This window comes from Anoplophora glabripennis, unplaced genomic scaffold (assembly GCF_000390285.2).
Source record: "Anoplophora glabripennis isolate ALB-LARVAE unplaced genomic scaffold, Agla_2.0 scaffold184, whole genome shotgun sequence".
NCBI classification, from domain to species: domain Eukaryota; kingdom Metazoa; phylum Arthropoda; class Insecta; order Coleoptera; family Cerambycidae; genus Anoplophora; species Anoplophora glabripennis.
Window position 1 is genome coordinate 601,474 of NW_019416285.1, and position 20,965 is coordinate 622,438.

At 33.6% G+C, this 20,965-nt stretch overlaps 1 protein-coding gene across 5 annotated transcripts in view; it reads left to right on the forward strand.

Moving 5' to 3' along the window:
* LOC108910132 (aryl hydrocarbon receptor nuclear translocator-like protein 1) overlaps positions 1 to 20,965 on the forward strand; it is a 98,040-nt gene that overhangs the window by 42,060 nt on the left and 35,015 nt on the right. The window contains exon 1 of one of the 5 annotated variants that reach the window (XM_018714650.2): positions 4,671 to 4,901. The exons of 3 other annotated variants lie outside the window; for them this stretch is intronic. In XM_018714650.2, coding sequence (XP_018570166.1) covers positions 4,795 to 4,901 — 107 coding nt within the window. In that variant the 5' untranslated portion in view covers positions 4,671 to 4,794. Of the gene's footprint in view, positions 1 to 4,670; positions 4,902 to 20,965 lie in introns of those variants that run through there. One more of the 5 variants, XM_018714655.2, reaches the window with a different exon arrangement.

Here is a 20,965-nt window from a genome sequence, read left to right on the forward strand (position 1 = left end):
TGAATTTCACTCTTAAATGCAACGAGACTTTACACCCGGGGGGTTTTCGGGTCGCCGATTCCTAATATGGCGTCGGCGAGCACCTCCCGGACACCATCAGGTGCACCGGAACCTGGATATGGACGTCATCTCCGGGACTTTTCCTGTAAAATTTGCGTAAACGAGCCGAAAATCGTATCAGGGGGTTTTTCGGGGCGCTCCTCTCAAAATCATCTTATAATATGACGCAATTGTTTGTTGCGAAGGTAAAAATTCTAATATTGTTCCTATAAATATTGGTGTGCCGCAGGGGTCTGTTTTGGGGCCTCTACTTTTTCTTGTTTATTTTAATGACTTTCCCGGTGCTCCTGACGGTCATTGTGTATTATTTGCAGACGATACTCGACTAGGAAGGGTTTCTCCTAGTTCCCGAAAAGAGTTTGTTTATCATGACCATTTGAAAACTGCGTCTGGATATCTTGATTTTTTAACACATTTTGAAAGTTTATAGAAAATAATATACCTGGTGGCTAATTTTTAAAAATGTTTGGTTCAAGTCAAATATTTTCTAAAAACATGGGGCTCCTTGATCCCATGAGTATCTTTATCTCTGCCTAATTAGAATCTTCGTCTTTGCGGTGTGCTTCGACAAGGAATCTGCATAGATTACTTTGACACGTTTGTTGAATGACATTTTTGAGTTTTATATTGAAATTACACGAGAACTATTGTTAACATCTTCCTGCCTTCACGACATATTGACATTTCATTTGTTTTTCAGTCTAGCACGTAAAAACAATAACATGATCTAATAAAATCATAAAAATTTTGGTGTGCAAATGTTCTACTTACAGTAAATATGCTTTTTAGGCTTCCACCCAAGCATGAATTGATGAAAAATAATATACTAAAAAATTTGCATATTTCAATTTAGTAGACCCTCTGTAGCCCACCTATGGACCATCTTTGGACACACCTAAATTTCTAGGTCTGTTTACGTGTCAGGGCTTCAGTTACTTTTTAAATAAAATCTGTGGGATAAACACACATTTAAACATGTTTACGAAATTATATAAATTATGAAACGTAAGACGCCCTTTGATACGATCATATTTACTTGTAAAGGTCATCCCGATGTGGGAACGGCAGTTCCTGGTGACACGTCAAGTATTTATTATTGTTTATTACGAAAATACCAAAAACACTACGCATCGATTTAATTTACCAAACAGCGATGGCGTTATTTACCGCATTTTATTCTTGGGTACTTACTTGATAATTTAGTCATATACGACGTTTATACTTTTATGGCGGAAATCACCGGAATGATTGTGTGGATTGTGTCATTTTCCAGCATTATTTTCTTTTAATTATTTTCAAGAAAAATCATCAAAGAACCATATAGGATGCGGTTTATACGCCTGCACAGCAAAAATCACTTAAGTACCTACTGGTTAGTGATGAAACACTGCAACTCGGTAATTTTTATTTCACATAAAATATTTGACCTTTATTTTACGAGAATCCACAGGTGAAAAATATTAATGTCTTCGTCACACTTCTGATTGTTAATTTAGAGGGCTTAGCTTCAGGTCTCTATATATTTTTTTGCTTTTCACGCTAATTTTGTCCTGAAGATAAATCTGAAGCTATTTCGAAGCTATAACTTTTTTTTAATACCGTAAACGCCACCACAGTCAACTACAAATGATTTTCTATTGGAATCAACCATAAGATTTTGTGGGTGGGTTTTTATAAAAGTCCTGATTTTTTGTTTGTGGCTGCTACCAATGAAATTGTACCTAAATGTCGAGCCCTAGGTTTATTACAATCTTAGAGAACAGGATGTTCAGAGAGTAAATAAATCTAGGTGCAAAAACTCGATTCGTAGGAATATTTTTTTAATACCTGCTGACATACCACAATAATATGAAAAAAACATTTTTGGAACCACTGACTTTATCGATAGCTAGGCTGACTGTTTGCAAGTGTTTACACAAATTGCTGTACATTGCAGTTAACTCACAGGATTGGTATGTTTATCCACATATTTTATTCGCACTTATTAACGTACACCAGACAATCTGTCTTACAAAAAAACATACAGTTAAATGTAAGAATATAAAAAAAATATGTAAATGACTTCCCTTAAACAATAAAAGACACTTGCTTCCATGAAACTGTCTGGCTGGAGTTAATTCATACATTAAAACGCAGTTGATGGCAACAGTTGCATGTATTATCGTTTTATTTATAAGTTATAACTCGAATTAAGATAAAGTTGAAAAAACTCCGTATTGATACCGCTTGTTTTCCTTATTCGTGTTTAAATATCGGTGTGTGTACAAACATTGGCCACTTAGTCCTCCTTTATGCTCAGACTGATCAATAATAATCTAAAATTAATTCCATTGATTAAATACCCCAAATTCCTTGAAAATCCCTTCGATAACCCTCCCATTTGTAAATATTTTGCTTGGTTTACCCTTCCTCATCATCCTTTAAGTCTCCGTATTAGTACCACAGAATAATCGTTATTTATTGACAACGTATTTGGTTTTGGTAACTTCATGAAAACGAACCGGTTTATCCAAAGAGTTCTCAATATGTCTACCTATAGTTCTATATTATTCAGAAGTTAAAATAATAAAATTATCTGTGATTACCCTCTTATTAAGTGCCTTAATGATAATTTGTTCGTTGTATTCTTAGTAGTTCTCAACATTATGTTTTGTTTGCTATTGTTTTGTTTTGTCCTTATCCGTTTATACAGTTGGAGTTCCGCAAGGATCTGCTTTGGACTCTCTTCTGTTCATATTATTTATTAATGATTTAAGTGAAGTGTTGCAAACTAATCTCAACTCCTTATTGAATAATAGACCTTTTTAGTAGTGATGTCACATACGCCAAATAATAGGCAATAGTACACATTGTCATGAAGGATTTTTTTTACTAGATCGATTTTCGACCTTATGTACTTGGGACGTAGTGCCAAAAAAATGTCTTCTTTGTCATGACCTTAAATATCGCGATATTCTGGCAAAATTAGAAATATTTAAAAACTTTCAAACCCCAAGCGACAAACTAAAAGTATTATAGAATTTATATATTTAAATTTATAGAACAATATTGACTTCTATAGTAATTAATAAATTAAAATTATATCAATGTATGTGTATGTGTTACTTATATATGTATAAGTATACCTATAAATAAATATATAGATATGTATTAAAAATAAAAACGTTTTTGGCAAATAAATTACATATCACAAATTAAATATATTCATATATCAATGGCAATCTGCGATTTTCTGATCCAGCAAAATGATCAATAACTTCGTCATAAAATAAAATTTTCCTTCAGTTGTGACAAATACGTGCATTAAACATGAGCAATTAATTTATTTTTTAAGTCAAATTTTTCAAGTTCGTTAATTAATAATTTAAACAAACTATCTGCATCTCTCGCACTGGTTATGTCACAAAATCCAACAAATCTTTCAACAACTTCTCCAGGCACCATCTATCTATCTAAAAATTACCGATAATTGAGACTTAAGGTAACATCTGTGGCTTCATCAACTTGCCAGGAGAAAAATTCGCAATTGTTTAATTCGTCATAAATTTTACTTTTGATAATTGAACTAATACTCTCAATTAAATCGTTTTGAATGGTTTTATAGGTTCCCGAAAATACAGTGTGATTATCTAAGAAATTTCGCAATTTTGAATCGTATGTTTTTAATAAATAATAACAAATAATCTACAATGTCCATGCAACTAAAGAAGTTGTTGAGGTTATGTTCGTTTTCCACACTCATTTTATTTTAATAAGTTAAGTACGTACCTACCAGAGTAAAATGTAAATGATTGTTTTACTAATTAATTAAGATCGTGTCACAAAAATTCTTAAGAAAAACTTCACATAAATACCAGTTAAAAACAAAAACGCGCGTACTCACAGATGACCAATGTTTTCATTATGAAATGGGAAATGCAACTAATGCAACATTGCAACATACAACTGCGATCGCCGAGGTGGTAGAGAAGAAGGGCTATATTGAAATATTCGGTTGTTAAAAAGAAAAGGAAGGTGCCAACAAGCCTCCGTGCTCGACTGGTTAAGCTCGAATGTAAATATCGTGGCATAATTTCAAGGTCACGCACCATATAGAACACTGGTAAAGGCTGGAGGCTTGAGGAGTTAGCTGCCAGCGACTATAATGCGAATTCGAAGGGCGCGAAAAATAGTGAACATTTAAAAATCGTATATTTACGTATTCGAGATCTCCCTTAGTAGGTACCTAATACGCAACTAGCGTACGAAAATAGATTTGTATGAAAATTTCTTAAATATTATTAATTATATGATTGAACCATGACAATTTGTAGCGAGTTGCCTAAATATGTGACGTCACACAAAAACAGTCTCCAAAATAGGGGGGTAAATTGATTTCCCGCTATTTTAAAAGTAATTTCCAAAGCTTAGTTCATGTTTTGTGTTACACTGTACGTCGAAGAAATGCCCGTTATTTTTTTTTAAGACGGGGAGCCGCCGCCCTGCCGCCCCAAGGGCACGCGAGCGTCCGGGGGGCGTGCGCCCACGGCCCACCGATCGGCGTAGCACATGTCGGATCGCGACGCCAATGTGGTGCGAAACAACGCAGTTGGCTAGTCGAATGCCGACGTTCGTTATGATCGCACGCCGCTCACAAGCCGAAACGCCGCGCAGTTAAACTCGTCACCATTGCAAAATAACAATCCGCGTCGCACGCCTGAAGATGGGTTTCGCCCTCTCCAGTGAGTTCTAGATATGTTATATCAGAGTGACAACAGTGCTAGTTATTTGGACACGATGTCGACACCGTGGTACCCGCCACCGCGACCTGCCTACAACTTCATGATGGAAACACCGCCTAGGTTAGTTCCCCAAATACACATCCATTATATCACCGTCATCCTAGTTACCGGAGAGGTGTTCGTACGGGCCTAGGCCCAGCGGGCCGGTTTATTTTCGAGGGAATATGCCGAGTGGTGTGATAAAAGTGGACAACCCGGCCCGGACGGTATAAGCTGTTGTTTGCTTGAACGTGCACAAATAACTATTTATCATAGCGATGACCTTCGCTCGGTTGCACCGACCGGCTCTCTTCGATATGGCGAAGTGAACAACAATTTTAATTCTGATGATAAAACTCCGGTCTTGCTTGAGTTACTTTTTTTTATTCGGATGTTTGTTTCATTGCAACTACAGCACGATAAACAGCTGACCTTTGGAAAAGGAGTTTGATTCGGATAGAACTTGTACTTTTCCTATATTCTGTAGAAGAGGTCTTCCATACTGATGTTGCTGATGCTGATGGTTTTGCTGCAATTTATAGATGCTTGCTTGAAGCCATTTTATACTGAATATCTCCAGTATATAATCAAAAACTCCGTAGTTTTACTCAGATTCCTCTTTAAATCTCTCATCTTTGCACAGTACTAGATTCATGTACATACTTGCATACTGTTTGGTGATGAAAAACATTGCCAACGTTGGCATGGTGCAGTGCTCAATGTCTAGTTCCAATGTAATTTGTGCATTTTATGAGGTTGGGATAAAAATATCGTGTATCCGGCTGTATGCCCGCTTGTGCATAAGGTTTTGCTTGCTAACGGACCACTTGCTTTACAACTTGGCAGCTGTGGAATGATGGATCTTTAACCTAGGTCACTTTGAAACTAGTAAATGTTTCTATCTTAGCATCTTCTGTATGATTTTGGACGTCTGGTCTTGCTTCAAGAAACTTGGACGCAAATTTCTTAATTTTGAGTTTTAGGGCCTTAAATCGTTCAGGTGTGGAGATATGTAGAAAAAGACTTTCTACAAATAGAAAAATGATTGAATTTTGACAGACGCAATTGCTCGTTGAAATAATGCAATAGCTAACAAACAAAATGAATCGGAAATTCCAGTTTACGCGTCTTAGTTCAGATGATTTCATTGTAAATATTTTTCATTGCGGTTTCTTGTAAAAAGTCGCACTTCTGAGAAATGAAGAGTAAACATCTTTAATGCAATTCTGGAGAAACGACGTTGTGCAAGAAATAACCGACAGCAAACGCTTCAACAATGCGTTGGATGAATACACGAATAAGTTGTTTTTATTAAGTGAACCGGTGGTTTATGATTACTGAGCCATATTTAAACCGTAAAAAAATTTTCAATTTGTCGAAAATTTAGAATCGAAAACTATAATATACCACTCTGTATACATTTTCACCACCTACCGCTAGAATCACAAAACAACTCTAAAAACCGCCGAAAACACTACAGCCACCCCAACTACACACCCTTCGACATATCACTACCAAGTCATCACAAATTTTCCCTTTTGAAAACTATATATTACGTTACGCACAAATTCATCTCGCCCCTATGTGCCTTGAAAATCAAGTTGACTTATAGCACACTTAAACATCGACAGAATCTTGTAAAAATGTAGGTTTATCAGTTTCCTCTCTCTTGCCACCACCGTAGTCACTTCTATTCAACGAAGAAAGATTCAACATACAACAACGACACCAAAATCGCTCCGATCGAACCTCCCCTTCGCCCAGCGCTCAGCATAACAGTTGTTACACCTTGAAAGCTTATACCTCACTATACACTGACTGATTCCACATATTTTCCTAATATCTAGCGATTCCTTAAACATTTCTAATGTTAATAGAAGATACATATAAAAATAAAACATACACCCTCTATAGAAGACAATAAAACATATTTACTGTTGTGTTTTGTTTTTTATAACTAATCATGCTATATTATTATCGTGAACCAACATTAACTTTTTTATTATTATATTTATATTTGTCCTTTCCCCTCAAGCGAAGCGGAAGACAACTAGAATCCTCATGTAATCCTTTACACAAGCCTGTATCGTTTGTATCCAACCCTGAAATAGTGTAAATCTACACATACATATACAAATATGCAAAAAACCTACTTGGTATTATAAGATATTAAAAGTTGTGCTAGGGTCAAGTATAGATTTTCCATAAAAGCAATGTCTGTCACCATATTTGCTCTACCTAGATTTTTATGTAGCACTACTGCTTTATGTCACTTAATCTTGAATCTTTTGGTAGTTAATAAATCACTTTATATGTGTATTTCTTCTTGAAACTGTAAACTTTCTGTCATTATTCTGTAAAAATTCTAAGAGACCTGCCAAACGGTTCTGCATACCTATCGTCTAAATAGGTATTTAATGATGTAAAATGTAATTCACTTCAAATCTCAAAGACGCCAATGAAATCATTTGGGCATACACAGCTGTATTTTTCTTGCATATTGCTATACGAATTTATTATTTTATTTAAAATCCAGTCTTGTTTAAATAAAAATGTACGAAGATTAAGATCAGGTTTATAATTACATCTTGTTTATGGTAAAAAAAATCTAATTTCCAAATACGTCGTAACATGACAATTTCTGTTTTGCATATTTTTAAACTTGTTAGCACTTAAAAGTTTTTCTAATCAATTAGCAGCATCAATTGCAATTGATCGTAATGGTAATGGTTATTGGTTTCTTATTACCAGGTTATTTTTTCATTATTTAGGTGGCTTTTTGTTGTATTTTCACCTTCGGTATCTTGAATGTACAACGAAAAGACAAATAATACAAATTCTAAATATTTCACACTACTTATTTACGTCAAGTGACGATAAATAAAGAAATATGTTGCTTTAATCTTGGCAAACAAGGGTATATCAGGAAAGGTTATAATTCAGAACAAACTTGTCATCAAAGAATACAGTACTTTAGATAAGTCAAAATATGTTTTTACAAAAATACCAGAGGAGTTTTTATTTTTATGAGTTCATTGGAACAGATTACTTGCCAAAAACCTTTTTTGAGTTACCTCAATGTAACATTATTTCTACCACGACTGTCTGAATCGTAATCGTCTGGAATTATTTGCTATTTTTAAGGTTAAGTAAACTTTTACAAAATTCCTACTTTCGCAATGTAAAAGTATTGCTATAATGTTCTACAAATTCCGTATATATTTAAGATAATTCTAGTCTAAAATTTGCAATAGTAAAAGCTGTATACCAATATTGGTACACGTAGTATTTCAGCTGGCAAAGAATTGGAAACAATAGATCACAATTATCTGCAAATTTTAGTAGTTTTTAATATTCATTCAACAATTGCGACATTTGTTTTTATTGTAAAAGGTAGAAAGGTGTAAAAAATAAACTAATCTTGGATGCGCGCATAAATGGAACCGTTAGAGGTCAACCGGCCTGTCCACATATTTTAAAACCATCGTAACTGTCGTGCATAGAAAAATATTTACTAGCGACGTCTGTCTACTACAAACACTGTTTCCGATTATTCAGGAACGTAATCTAAAAATAAACGAACGAAAATCGAATATCGAGACGTTGGTTTACCCCGTTTTGCATTTTCGCATCTATTTAATTCGACAGCGATGTACCTCGTATCTCTGGCGATTGGAAGATAAAATTAGAATTGATTTTCGATACATTTGCGGGTTTTAATACAGGCTCCCCCCTTTTTTCGCCTTGGCGGGAGAGAGGAAAGTGAATGAACTGAAAATTCGATTAATTGGAGCTTTTCTGAGCCATTTGCTATAGCAGCTTTTAAAATTCACTGTGCCGCGGAATAAATTTTTGTTTTCGCAATGAAATCGACATTGCGCTGATGTAATTTTTCGATGGGTGTTGTTGGAACAAGCAGTGGCGGCTCGTGAAGGAGGACTCTGGGACTCCGCCCCCCCAGATATTTTCAAACTATAAACTTAAAATAATGTATTTATTTAAATCAATAAGAAATCTAAATAGCATGCATTCAATATCTCTTGGATGTTAGGTTGGTTGCATAAAGTCCATGTACTCCGTGAACGTAGCTCAGATTAATGCCATCTGCCATCTATGATCGTACCAAAGAGTTACGTTTAACCGTGCGCGCAATCCCCACTCCATCGCGGACCGTGAAATCTGAGTCCATCGTGCAAGCATATTTTTACATATGATTGGACAAATTGGCACGAGGAGGGGATAGGCGACGATAGGCTCGCGCGCTCGAGCGCTTTGTTTTGGGACTCCATGAGGCAGTAACCCGTATCACTGAAGTGTGGTTATATGTGATTTGTTTTTGCTTTGACGCTTTTTAAGACATTATATTTTATAAGTTTAAGTTTAAAATGAGGGTTTGTGAAATAAAAAAACTTGTTATTAGTAATTTAAGTTTAGAGGAAAAAGTCGAATTGAAAAATAACGGCCTTCCAACGCCAGTGTTGAATTTAGTTGAGGTGCAGAAAGAGTGCAAAAAGTGGGCCGGCATTCGCAAATTTGATAAAAAACATTTATGATAAGACCCTATGGTTGTGTGGTTGTGACCAAACAAATAGATTTTTTTGTTTTGTATGTTTATTGTTTGGAGGAGGCGAAGAAAACTGGACGAAAACTGGAGTTTCTGACTTGAAACATTTAGAAATTAAAATTAAGAAACATGAAAATTCTCCTAAACACAAAAATAAGCTGATGAGTTTTTACTTTTAGGAAGAGTAAATATTGCTTCTTGTTTAAATAGTGGCTTATGCAGAACAAATAAATAGTAAATAGTCATAACGAAACAGTTAAGAAAAATCGATTGCTTCTTTCAAAAATTTTAAATATCTTAAAACTATGTGGTACATGTAACCTTTCTCTTCGTGGACATAATAAAAAAAGTGACTCAGTAAACAAAGGGGTATTTTTAGAACTGATAGACTATAACGCAAAAATTGATCCCGTTTTAGATAAACATCTTAGTGATGTCAATGTTTTTAAAGGAACTTCAAAAACTATACAGAATGAACTATTACAGTAATCTACATAATTATATCCTAACTGGGTTGGTTGATCGATTATCCACTTCAGCCCCCACACGTTGAAATTTTATTTCTCGCATTGTATCTAAGTAGCTACTGTACACATTGACAGTATTCATTTTGGGGTACTTGCAAAACACAATGACCTTCAAATTCCTTAAAATTTTTCGCCTGCGGCGCTAAACGAGGGACTGCCACCCCCCACACCCCCCACAGCTCTTATGAGGTACGTCCTCTTTTCAAAATGCGCCTCCCCTGTATTCAAACCCACGGGCCACCACTGGAAACAAGCGATGGAATGGAATCGATAAATATCAAGGAGCTTGGTTTTCCTCTGGTGTACTTGAACTCGATCGTATCGAAGTTTTATGGAATAATAATGAAACTTTTTCAGAACCCCCTCAAAAACAAATATCTTCATATAGATATAATAATTTGAGTACTGTTTCGAAGATATTTATTTTATTTCTTATTAGCCCAGTCACTGAATGGCAAAATAAGGTAAAAGCTCCCATTTTTTTCGGATAGCATGGATTGTCCTGAAAATTTGCATACAAGCTCATCTGACCCCCCACTTCAAAAGTTATATTGTCATATTGTTGTACGAAAAAAATGCGAAAATCGCAAATTTACGTATTTTAAAGATTCAATTCATGTTCAAATATGTTAGATAAAGTTCCTTTCATGTTTTTTAATATAATTTATGAAATTTAATTACTTTTCAACCCTAAAAAAATCCTTAAAAACTACCATTCCTTGGCCAAAAAAAATAGAAAAAAAAGTTTTAACAATTTAAAATATTCTTTTGGCGCATTCACAATACATTGAATTTCTTTTGTTATTCATTAGAAAGCTTACAACTCATTACAAAGTTGCAACCATCCCTTATAATAAAATAAACAAAAAAATATTATTGAAAGCTTGAAATGTTTTAATAGTATGCATATGTTGAATTATAAACTTTTTATTGGTTTTCAAATGATCTATGATATATTGCAACTTTTCAGCCACCCAAAAAACCCTTATGGAAGACCTACCCGTCATAAAAAATCTTAGAATTTAGGTATTCTTAATATTTTTTTTATTAAATTAATATCATATAAAATTTCAATTTGCGAATGTACACATACATATACATGTGAACTCGGATACGCGTGTGTATGTATATTATTAAAATACTTACTCTAATCAGTTCACAAGTGCTCCAAAATACACAAAGATTATGGTAATTTACCCACTCCGAAAATTTTACCGAAAAAATGCGATTAATATTTTTACCATAACTTTTGTAATTTTGAAGTTATAAATTTACTCAAAAACCCATTTTGTAGGGAATTTAAAGCACTTTAAGTTCTGTGATTTGCAGTTTTTTTGAGCCCTTCGTTTTATAGATTTGTAAGCTAAAAGGGCTCAGGAAAGACAGTCTTGGAGCTTAGTTTTGAGCTTCTAACAGTCATAACTGCAATTTTGTCCTACAAACATTTTTAAAAGCGTATTGTTCAGTAAGAAAAAAACCTACAATTTCTTATTCTATCATTTTTTTACAACTTTGTTAGTTTTTGAAATATTTTGATAAAAAGGCGAAAATTTTTAAAAAATTTAAAAATTTTATTCAAAAGTAAATGAAATATTTTTTTAAATTTAGGCTTCTAAAGCCGTTCAAATTCCCAGAATCTACTGTTAATACATAAGTAAAGTAAATTGCAGAAGGAGTACGTTAAATTTTTTTTTTCCGTCAAATATCAAGTCAATCATTTTATTTTGATTGTAACTTCATTAGTTTTCAGGCTAACGACTTTTACCACCACTCAATTTAAAGGTCTTTTCAAGAACTTTAATAAGTGTTATATAAGTTTTCCTCGGAAAACCTTTAATTTTCCGCTACAGGACGTTGAACGTTTCGATTATAGCTATCTTCAAATTGATTTCAACTTCTGGGAGTCATAACTCGGGATCTATACCACCTACAAAAATTAAAAAAAGCAGTCTCTTTGCTATTTTGCTTAAGATCATTTTTTTGATCAAACTTGTTTTTGAGATATTTGCGAAAAATAGCTCGGACGCATTTTTTGGGCTAAAAACGAACTTGTTTAGGCGCAAATAACTCAAGAAGTATTGACTGTACCTACAAAAAAATGTTATAGAACATTTTTTGCTTAGAATTCGTCTCTATCGAATCGTGAGGTTATTTTTAATAAAAAAACTATATAACTTTTGTTTCTTGGGCTATTCCCTAGCTGCAGTTCAAATTAGTTCAAATTTTACGTCAATCCATTGCATCCGAAAAAATTATTAGCCAAATTGCTTCAGTGACTGCACTATATTTCGTTGTTCAGGAAAACGTTCAACTTAGAAGTTCTAAGTATTTGTATTGCCAAAAGGTAGTGAGTTACTTTGTCACTTTTATAATCAAAAATAAGTAAAATACAATCCTCATCTAAGTTCAGCCAAATATGGTGTCAGGTGCCAGCAAAAAATAGACCAGAATGTCTAGGAGTCTAGGCTTTCTGTTTTGTTACTTTTGTTCGTTTCGCTGTTACAATTGAAAATATCCAGGTACAAACTTGACTAAACTGAGATCCGCTAGATGAGCAGATGAAGAAGAGAGTCCGCAGTCCGTGAGGCGTTAATAATGTTAATAAACGTGGAGTGGGTGCTAAAATTGCATATTCTCATAAACATAAACCTTAAGAAACTTTCGAAACGTTAAACAAGCTTATCTGCGACATATGCTCCTAGTAATTTGACTATTTGACTTTGATTATTTGACTAAACAATAATTTATTTTTAGAATTTTGTCCATTTATAAGTTGACAAGATAATGTTATATACATTAGAAAGTAAACTGTTACTATCTTTAAAGATATGTACCTACATATTATAATGACAAAAATAATATGTATTAAAGCAACTTGTTTCTCCGAATAAAATGAATATTTTTGGATTGCTCTACGAACAAAGCTTGTATCAATTTCAGAGGCATCTTACAATTAGTTTCAGTGTTTCTGACTCTATTCCTTAATATCTCTGTTGCGCTAAATAAGAACTACTCTTTTATTATCGCACAAAATCGAATGGAACTTAAGCTGTTTTCATTATCCATTAGCATTCATCCTTCGCTGCGAAGATTGTGTTTAAACGATTTATTTATAGATCATTTAGTAGGTTATCTCAATGAAAAACAAAACCATGCAGCTGCTTTAAATATGTTTCAGGCAGCAAACGCTGCTATATACATTCCATGTTGCTGCTACACCGTATTGATTATACCTGTTATTGTAGATATGAAAATTTACGACGTTAATCTAATCATATATTTTTAATTATCACTGAAATGTCTAAGTGTGTCATTACTTGATATGTTATTGCCGCGTAATCTCAATGACCTATATTTGTCGAAGACCAAGAAGCTGCATGATTTGTAGAATTAAAATAGGTACCGATATGCATCAAATTAACTCTGTTGTATGTACTATACAAGAATTTTTAAACAGATAATTACACTTTAAGCACATAAAAATAGTTTAAAATTATAAATGTATGTGGAATTAAATTTTATTTTTGAAAGTAACGCGGTTTATTACAGGATTAAAAAAAAATACAATATGTCGATAAAATTTCGTATCAAATTAACGATCCGGACGTCAGGCTCGTGTTGTGGTTTACTTATTTCTCCACATACACTTTCAAGCCTTGTTAAAATAGACTTAGAAAAATGTCACCATTGTATATAGGCGAATTGTTACTTTTATAAATGTCCCGGATTGGAATTATGCCAGAAATCAACGCCACATTGACAGTATAGACAGACATTCGTGAGACGTAAAATCACTTCATTCCTCAAATTTTCAGTTGGCTGTGTTCGATTCATCGATTTTTGGCCCTCAGGACCAATAACGTTTATATGTTTATAGTCCAGGATCACGCAATGGGTAATTTAATTTATTGTAAAAGTGAAATGCTTTGGATTCTTAAGTTAAATTTAATTAAAAAAAAATTAAATTTCCTGACATTAAACGTATTTTAATGATGTTTCGTTCGTTGGAATTTAAGGATCGATGAGGTCAAGGATTCTTTTGGGGAATCCGTAGTCAAATATTTAATTTTGAGATGTCATACGAAGTTCTGAACTTTGGTGACATAGCTGCACATAATTTTTTCGTTGACAACAAATGTAACTAGTTACGAAAGAGATCTTTCGTAATTCAAACTCGTACACCTCTGTATTTGCCAAATTTGTACTATTTGTGTTGTTTACAACTAACTGGGCTGATATGTCATATGTTTTGATGTGTACATTCAAGTTTTAGCAGTAGTTTGTTTTGTGTGACAAAATTATTATTATGTACAAGCTGCGTTCCAAAGTAAACAAGACTTGAGATATTGAAAACATCATCTTTTATCACCGGTCATGGTGTTGTAAAAGAAGTTTTTGTCCTTTTTGGGTTCCTTGATGATTTTGGTTGGGTTGACCAACATGTTGCTTATCATTTATGTCCTCATAATATTAAAAAATATTTATTTAATACATAACAAAGTATTAATAAGGTTTATATTGTTTCAGGTATGTTAGTTCGATGATTTTGTGACGTTCTCAAAATTTGTTATGATTGGTAAGTTTCTAAAACAACACGTGATTTTTTTGTAGTTCTTCGATCCATAGTAGTAAAATAGAAATATAATCGATATTATATTACCGAAAAAACACTTGACTATCGCCTTAATATGTCATACTCTTACTTCAAACGGAAGAAACAATATTAAATATAAAAGTGTCTTGAAAATAAATCCAATTCCCTTTAAAGGTTGTCAACAGACAATTCTAATGTCTAATGCGTCGCTAATAATATAATCACACTTTATTTAAAGTTCAATATATTTAACATTTTCATAATCTTCCTAATAAACCGTGACTATAAAATGGTTAAGTTCATAGCACGTTTTGAAGGATCCGATATTGACATTTCGAATTGATACACTATCATGTAGAAAACTAAAGTAAAGAATAATGTTTGCTATAATGCACTACGGCTTACACGAAACGTAAAATATGCTTAATTTTTGTATGCGAATGTGATATTTATATCATTTTGTGTCGCTTTTTTGGTAGTTTGTAAAGTAGGATTGAAATTATTACTTTGAAATGGTGTTTTCTTGATTATCTTTAAAAACTGTTAAAAATCCCAAAATGTCTTGATATACCTATAGACGATCATGACACTTCAGGCAATGTCAAATAACTCAACATAGTAATTAGGATATAACAGAAATTATGTAGATATCTAAAATTAACTGATGATGATTTCACCCGCTTAGCACGAGACCGATCCCTTTGACTTTTGAGCTACAAAGGGATTACCATTATTGAGAACCCGTATTATAAATTGTTATATAATTCAGATTCTCTGCTCTCGTGCCACATCTGAATTTAGAATTGAAGATTCTACTGCAGTTTGGTCAATGTACAGCTTATTTATAGATATCTACCGATTAAAGCTTTCGCATCGATGAGTAGGTACATTATTTTATAAACAATTGCACATAATTACTAAGGAAATTACAGTGCCTTAGTAAAGGAAAATATATAATCAGATAATTAAAAAAAAAAACATAATTACATTTTTGCAACCAAGAAACGACTATATATGTAAAATATGTCGAAACATATTTTGTTTTTTGGACTTTACAATTTTTATAGCATAGATTTCCTGTCTTTCGTTAGATACGTTTGTTGCTCTTACTTACTAGCAGAAACAGCACATTTATAACATTAATATTTGATATTTATTGTATTATTAAGTACAAATTTTTAAAATGTTTATTCAGCAAGTAAGTATAAATATGAAACATTCGTCATCAAATTTCGTTATGCGTTTTAAATATCTAAAAGTATTTTCCATATTGAAATCTGTTTTATTACTTTTTTTTATTGGAAGAGCAATAAATATTATTCAAATTTGAATGGAATAAGAATTTATAAAGAGTTATTAAAAAGTATTAAAAAAAACCTAGTGCCATTAAAAGAAAACCTAATAAATTTTGCGGTCGACAAAGGCCTAGCGGATGAATATCTCTGTCTATTTTAAGGAACGTATAGAAGAATCGTTTTAAAAATATAATCTGCCGTACATTAATTGATATATAAATTATTATTGATTAAGTCACGGTTATTTTTTAAAAACTTTATCTTGGTTTGAGTAATACTGAGATGTAACAAAGTATCACGTCATCAATATGGCAAAATATTGCTGCTCGGGACATTTGTGCCCAGAGTAGTTGTTTCCCGTAATTTATTATCTGGGTTTACTTTCAAATCTTATTTGGGATTTATTTTTCCAATTTTGTCTGTTATTTTGGTAACTGTAACATTTTATAATTTTACTCGAAACTCGTCGTTTTTTTTAATTTTTGGTAGCAATAATTCTTACATTCTCATGCTGCAAGGTCAAAGTTTACATCTTCCAGGAGATAGAAGCTGTGTTTGATTCAATCAATTTTTTATTAATCTGCTTATAAATATTTTCAAAAAGCGTGGATCAATTTTTTACTGATATTTCAACTGGTTCACAAGAATATTAAAGACACAATAATTGCCACTACGTTAAGAAACACCCCGTATATTTAATGCTGTCTATCAAGTTCTTGAAAGGGAAATACAAAACTAACCAGGATATATCCGATAGATGTAAATCAGTGTGTGGCAGACATAAAGAGGTAAATGTAATATGCATACTTTTACTAGGTAGGCAGTGCATAACTAAGGTCATTTTTATATAAAAAAATTTCATACGCGCGCTTGCGGATCGGTCGGAATTGTCGCGAAATCAACTATATAAGCTGCAATCTGACGACAAAGCAGTTAACAATAGGAGCATTTTGTCGAATAAAAGGTTCTAAACACAGTGGCGTCGCTAAAGGGAGCCCTCACCTCTTTAAGATGTCACTGAAATAAAAAGATAATTTAATAAGTATAGATTATTTATTATTATTATTTTCTTTCGTTTCACATTTATTGCGTTTCCAAAACCTTGATCCAAATTTCTTATTCTGGGTACACCACTGCCAGTATCGCTCGTAAATCCGTAGAACTGACCCGAATATTTTAATGTAATGAATTCCGACTGCAGCGGTCGCTGATTTTAAATTTAAATAAAAATTCGTATTACGACTGAGAGACTTGCAAAATGTGTCGCGCTTGTTTTCAGACTCCGATAAGATGCGATGGCTTCTGAACTTGCAATAACGTTGTCTATAACATATTACGCAGCTGTGTTGATTATGCTATATAAAAATGTTACTGTTCATAGAAATACTTTAGGGACTACAAATTGTCTTCAGAAAACTTCTTTACCTTTCTCAAAGGATAGGCGTCGTGAGACAAAATCGATATCTATATTTAGAGTACATGTCTCTCCTGTTCGCTATTTTTATGTACTTTTTGTACTGTTACAAAATTTGAACGACTTAAGCGCAGAGTAAAAAAAATACATATATATTATAAGTGACGTCTCGTGTCTAATTGCCTATATTCTCGGACCCACCGAATGAGAAATATGTCACGTAGTGTAGATTCGCGAAATACAGGGTGGCCAAATGAAAACGAAACAGAGCCATTTTCAAGAACTGCGTCAAGATTGTAGAAAAACGCTCACAATCGGACCCGTCGATTTTAGATTAAAGGGGAACATTCTTTGCTGGTATTTTTGTTTCCGGCACTTTCACCCCCAAGCAAGGGTTAGTATCACCCCAAAATATTTATATATATTACTTTGAAAAAAATTTACATTTTAAAATTTAAATTATATCTACTTGCTTACTTACTACTTAGTTGATTAAATGTGATAAAATCAGAAAAACAGTTGTTAAAAAGGAACTGTGGATACAAACGGCGGTCATAATCATCCTCATGCAGTTCCTGGACTAAATGTATTTTGTATGGATGGAATTTATTCTTCTTCAAAATGGTTTGTATGCTAGTTCGATTGATCCCAGACACAGATGCCAGCTGCCTCGTACTTAATGTAGGATCAAGATGAACTTGTCCCAAAACTGCAACTTCACTAGCTTCATTAACTATAGGTTTTTCAATTTCTCGTTTTTTATTGGCTACGTTCCCTGTCTCTTGAAATTTTTTTACTAACTCTAGAACATACTTCCTCCTGACATGTCGATCTTGATGTTGTTCATTAAATAGCTGAGCTGTTCTATTCGCACATTTATTGTTCATAAAGTAAAGCGAAATGATATCTACCCTTTCCGCAATGGAATAAACCATAGTGTTTAATTTTCAAAAACACAATTAAATAAACTACCAACCAACGCTTCCAAATAATACTAGAAAATAATTTGGAATCCACTAATTTTACGTTCATTGTGTGTGTATAGCATTCATTTCTGTTTTTTACAATTGTGTTTTTTTTACGAAAGTGATAACAAATCGCCAAAAACCAATGTAACGCAAGAAATACTAAATTTATACCATTGGCGTACTTAACTCGAATGACTGACATTTTTACCGTTACTAATTGTTTGTACATAAGTTTCAACTTTAAAATCAAAATTCTTAATAAGTATTGGGCGGAATTATAAAATTTAAAGTCTGTTGTAAAGAGAATTGTAAGAGCTTTCAAAAGTAATATTACTCAACCTCCAATGCCATTTAAATATTTTGGGGTGATGCTTACCCTTGCTTGGGGGTGAAAGTGGCGGAGTCAAAAATACCAGCAAAGAAGGTCCCCCTTTAATCTAAAATCGACGGGTCTGAGCGTTTTTCTACAATCTTGACGCAGTTCCTGAAAATGGCTCTGTTTCGTTTTCATTTGGCCACCCTGTATATGCAAGTGTCGTATTTGAATTTATGTAGTTGTACCTATTTTGTATTTTCAAGCAAAATTTATTTAATCAACAAATATATTTTATTTACACAAGTTGGTCATTTTTATTTTGTTTAAATGCAGTTATTGTTTGCTATAATTTTCGACTAGACGTGCTGCTAAACTGGTATGTACATTCAAACACGTATTTTGAACAAAAAAAAAATGTGTGGACATTCCCAAAATCCGTATTAAAGATGTCGTTTTTTATAAAATTCCCTGCTTGTTCCCAAACTATTAAAAATGTTATTGTTTGTCAATCACAAAGGAAAGAATCCCAATTTTTTTAAAGTATCGAATGTAAAAACTCGAAAATGCGATTATGGTCCATTTTGCTAATGTTTCGAATCCGTAGCAACATTTTTCTTCAAAATTACTGCTGACTCCGGTAAAATAAGTGTAATTATGACCACCTCGTACGACTAAAGCGAAAAAAAACAACCCACTGTTGGGAGCTTCTGCGCATGACCCGACCCCCAGCTCCTCGCCTCACTTTCCAACGGAGTGACATGCACTCAAAGCGGGCCCAGACGTGCCCTTCCAAAAGATGGATGGCCTGCTACAAATTGGTTTACGCAGCCGGGGGCTGTCTGATGTTGTTAAGGGTCGGAGGTGGCGAATCGATGTCCCTGACGACGCCATCCTCTAATGCCACCGTCGGGGAACAGCTCCGACCTTGACCGTCTGGGTCTGGGTGGAAAATAGGCAACCTGTTGAGTGCCCAGCTCCAATTTCTCCATAGCGAAGCGTTCTCGATAAACAATGCACGTTGTTGGCGTCTATACCCTTGGAGTTTTCTCTTGCCGACAATCGAACTACTCCGTTATGAATGAACATCGCTGTTCGCGTAACATTTATCACTTTGTCTTAAAAATTTGCTGCTAGTAATCAGAGTTGTAGGATATATCCTTTTTAAAGCAATAGGCGCCTAGAAATAGTCTCCCATAAGTAAAAGTATGGGCGTTCCTTCTGTTACTGGTGATTGTACAAGGAAAAAAGCTGAGGGAACAGGTTTTCTGTGTTAATATTGAAGTCCAAAGGATTTAGATCTGGGGAAGACGGTGGCCATATTCGGGAAATAAGCATTTAACCATGCAGTTACTTATCTCCGTCTATGTGGTGGACAAAATTCTAATCGCTGAGCATATGACGCTTGTACATTTTGGGGTGAAACGGATGTAATATTCCTCTATTCAGTACACGCCATACAAAATATGGTGATAAATGAAGATTACTTTTACACCGAACCGAGTATTGAAGAGGATGAGTGGCCTTTTTGGATCGGGGTTACTTTCTTCTTCAAGTCTATGATGCGTTAAAGATTGTGTGTGCAGGTTAATGTCTATTTGGGTATTTTCGCCGATATTCTCGTACTTTTACACCGAACCGAGTATTGAAGAGGACGAATGGCCTTTTTGGATCGGGGTTACTTTCTTCAAGTCTATGATGCGTTAAAGATTGTGTGGGCAGGTTGATGTCTATTTGGGTATTTTCGCCGATATTCTCGGGCTGCTTGCCTGGCGTTCTTATTGGAATACCCATATACAAAGACAGTATCGGCATACGCTTCGGTTGTAAATAAATTCATTTTTTGCTTTAGCACTTTAAAGCTAAATTTTAAAAGAATAAACAAAATGACACAAATAATAATTATTGTTTAGCAACTATCAGGATACGTTGATTGAAATTGAAGTCAAAATTTCGGTGGAGTTTTGATTATTATTACATTTAATACAGTCATATTGAAGCTGAAAATCAGCTGTACCCTCCGAATTCATTGAAACTGCATGGATTTGCATGAAAATTTAGAATAAGGCTCATCTTAGGCTCAAGTTCAAAAGTGACATAAGCCCGATTGACGCTTTTTGTTTTTTAGGGGTAAAAACTACCCTAAGTGAAAAAAATTGAATAAATTAAGTTTTAAGCATTTTATTGATAAAAATCTTGTTCAAGCACAAAGATTAAATAACGTTCCATGTCCTCGAACTTGTTTTATGATATATTTGATCATTTCGACCCTTTATTTAACCCTTAAAAACTATCCCTATGCAAAAAATAATGATAAAAATTTACTTTTTAAAAATTTGGAATGATTAAATCGTGCAATTATTTAAAATAAAAGTTACCTTATAGCTAATAAAAGAATTTTTCCCTTTCAACCCCTAAAAACCACCCCTGTATTGACAAAAATGATAAAAAATTACTTTTTAAAAGCTTG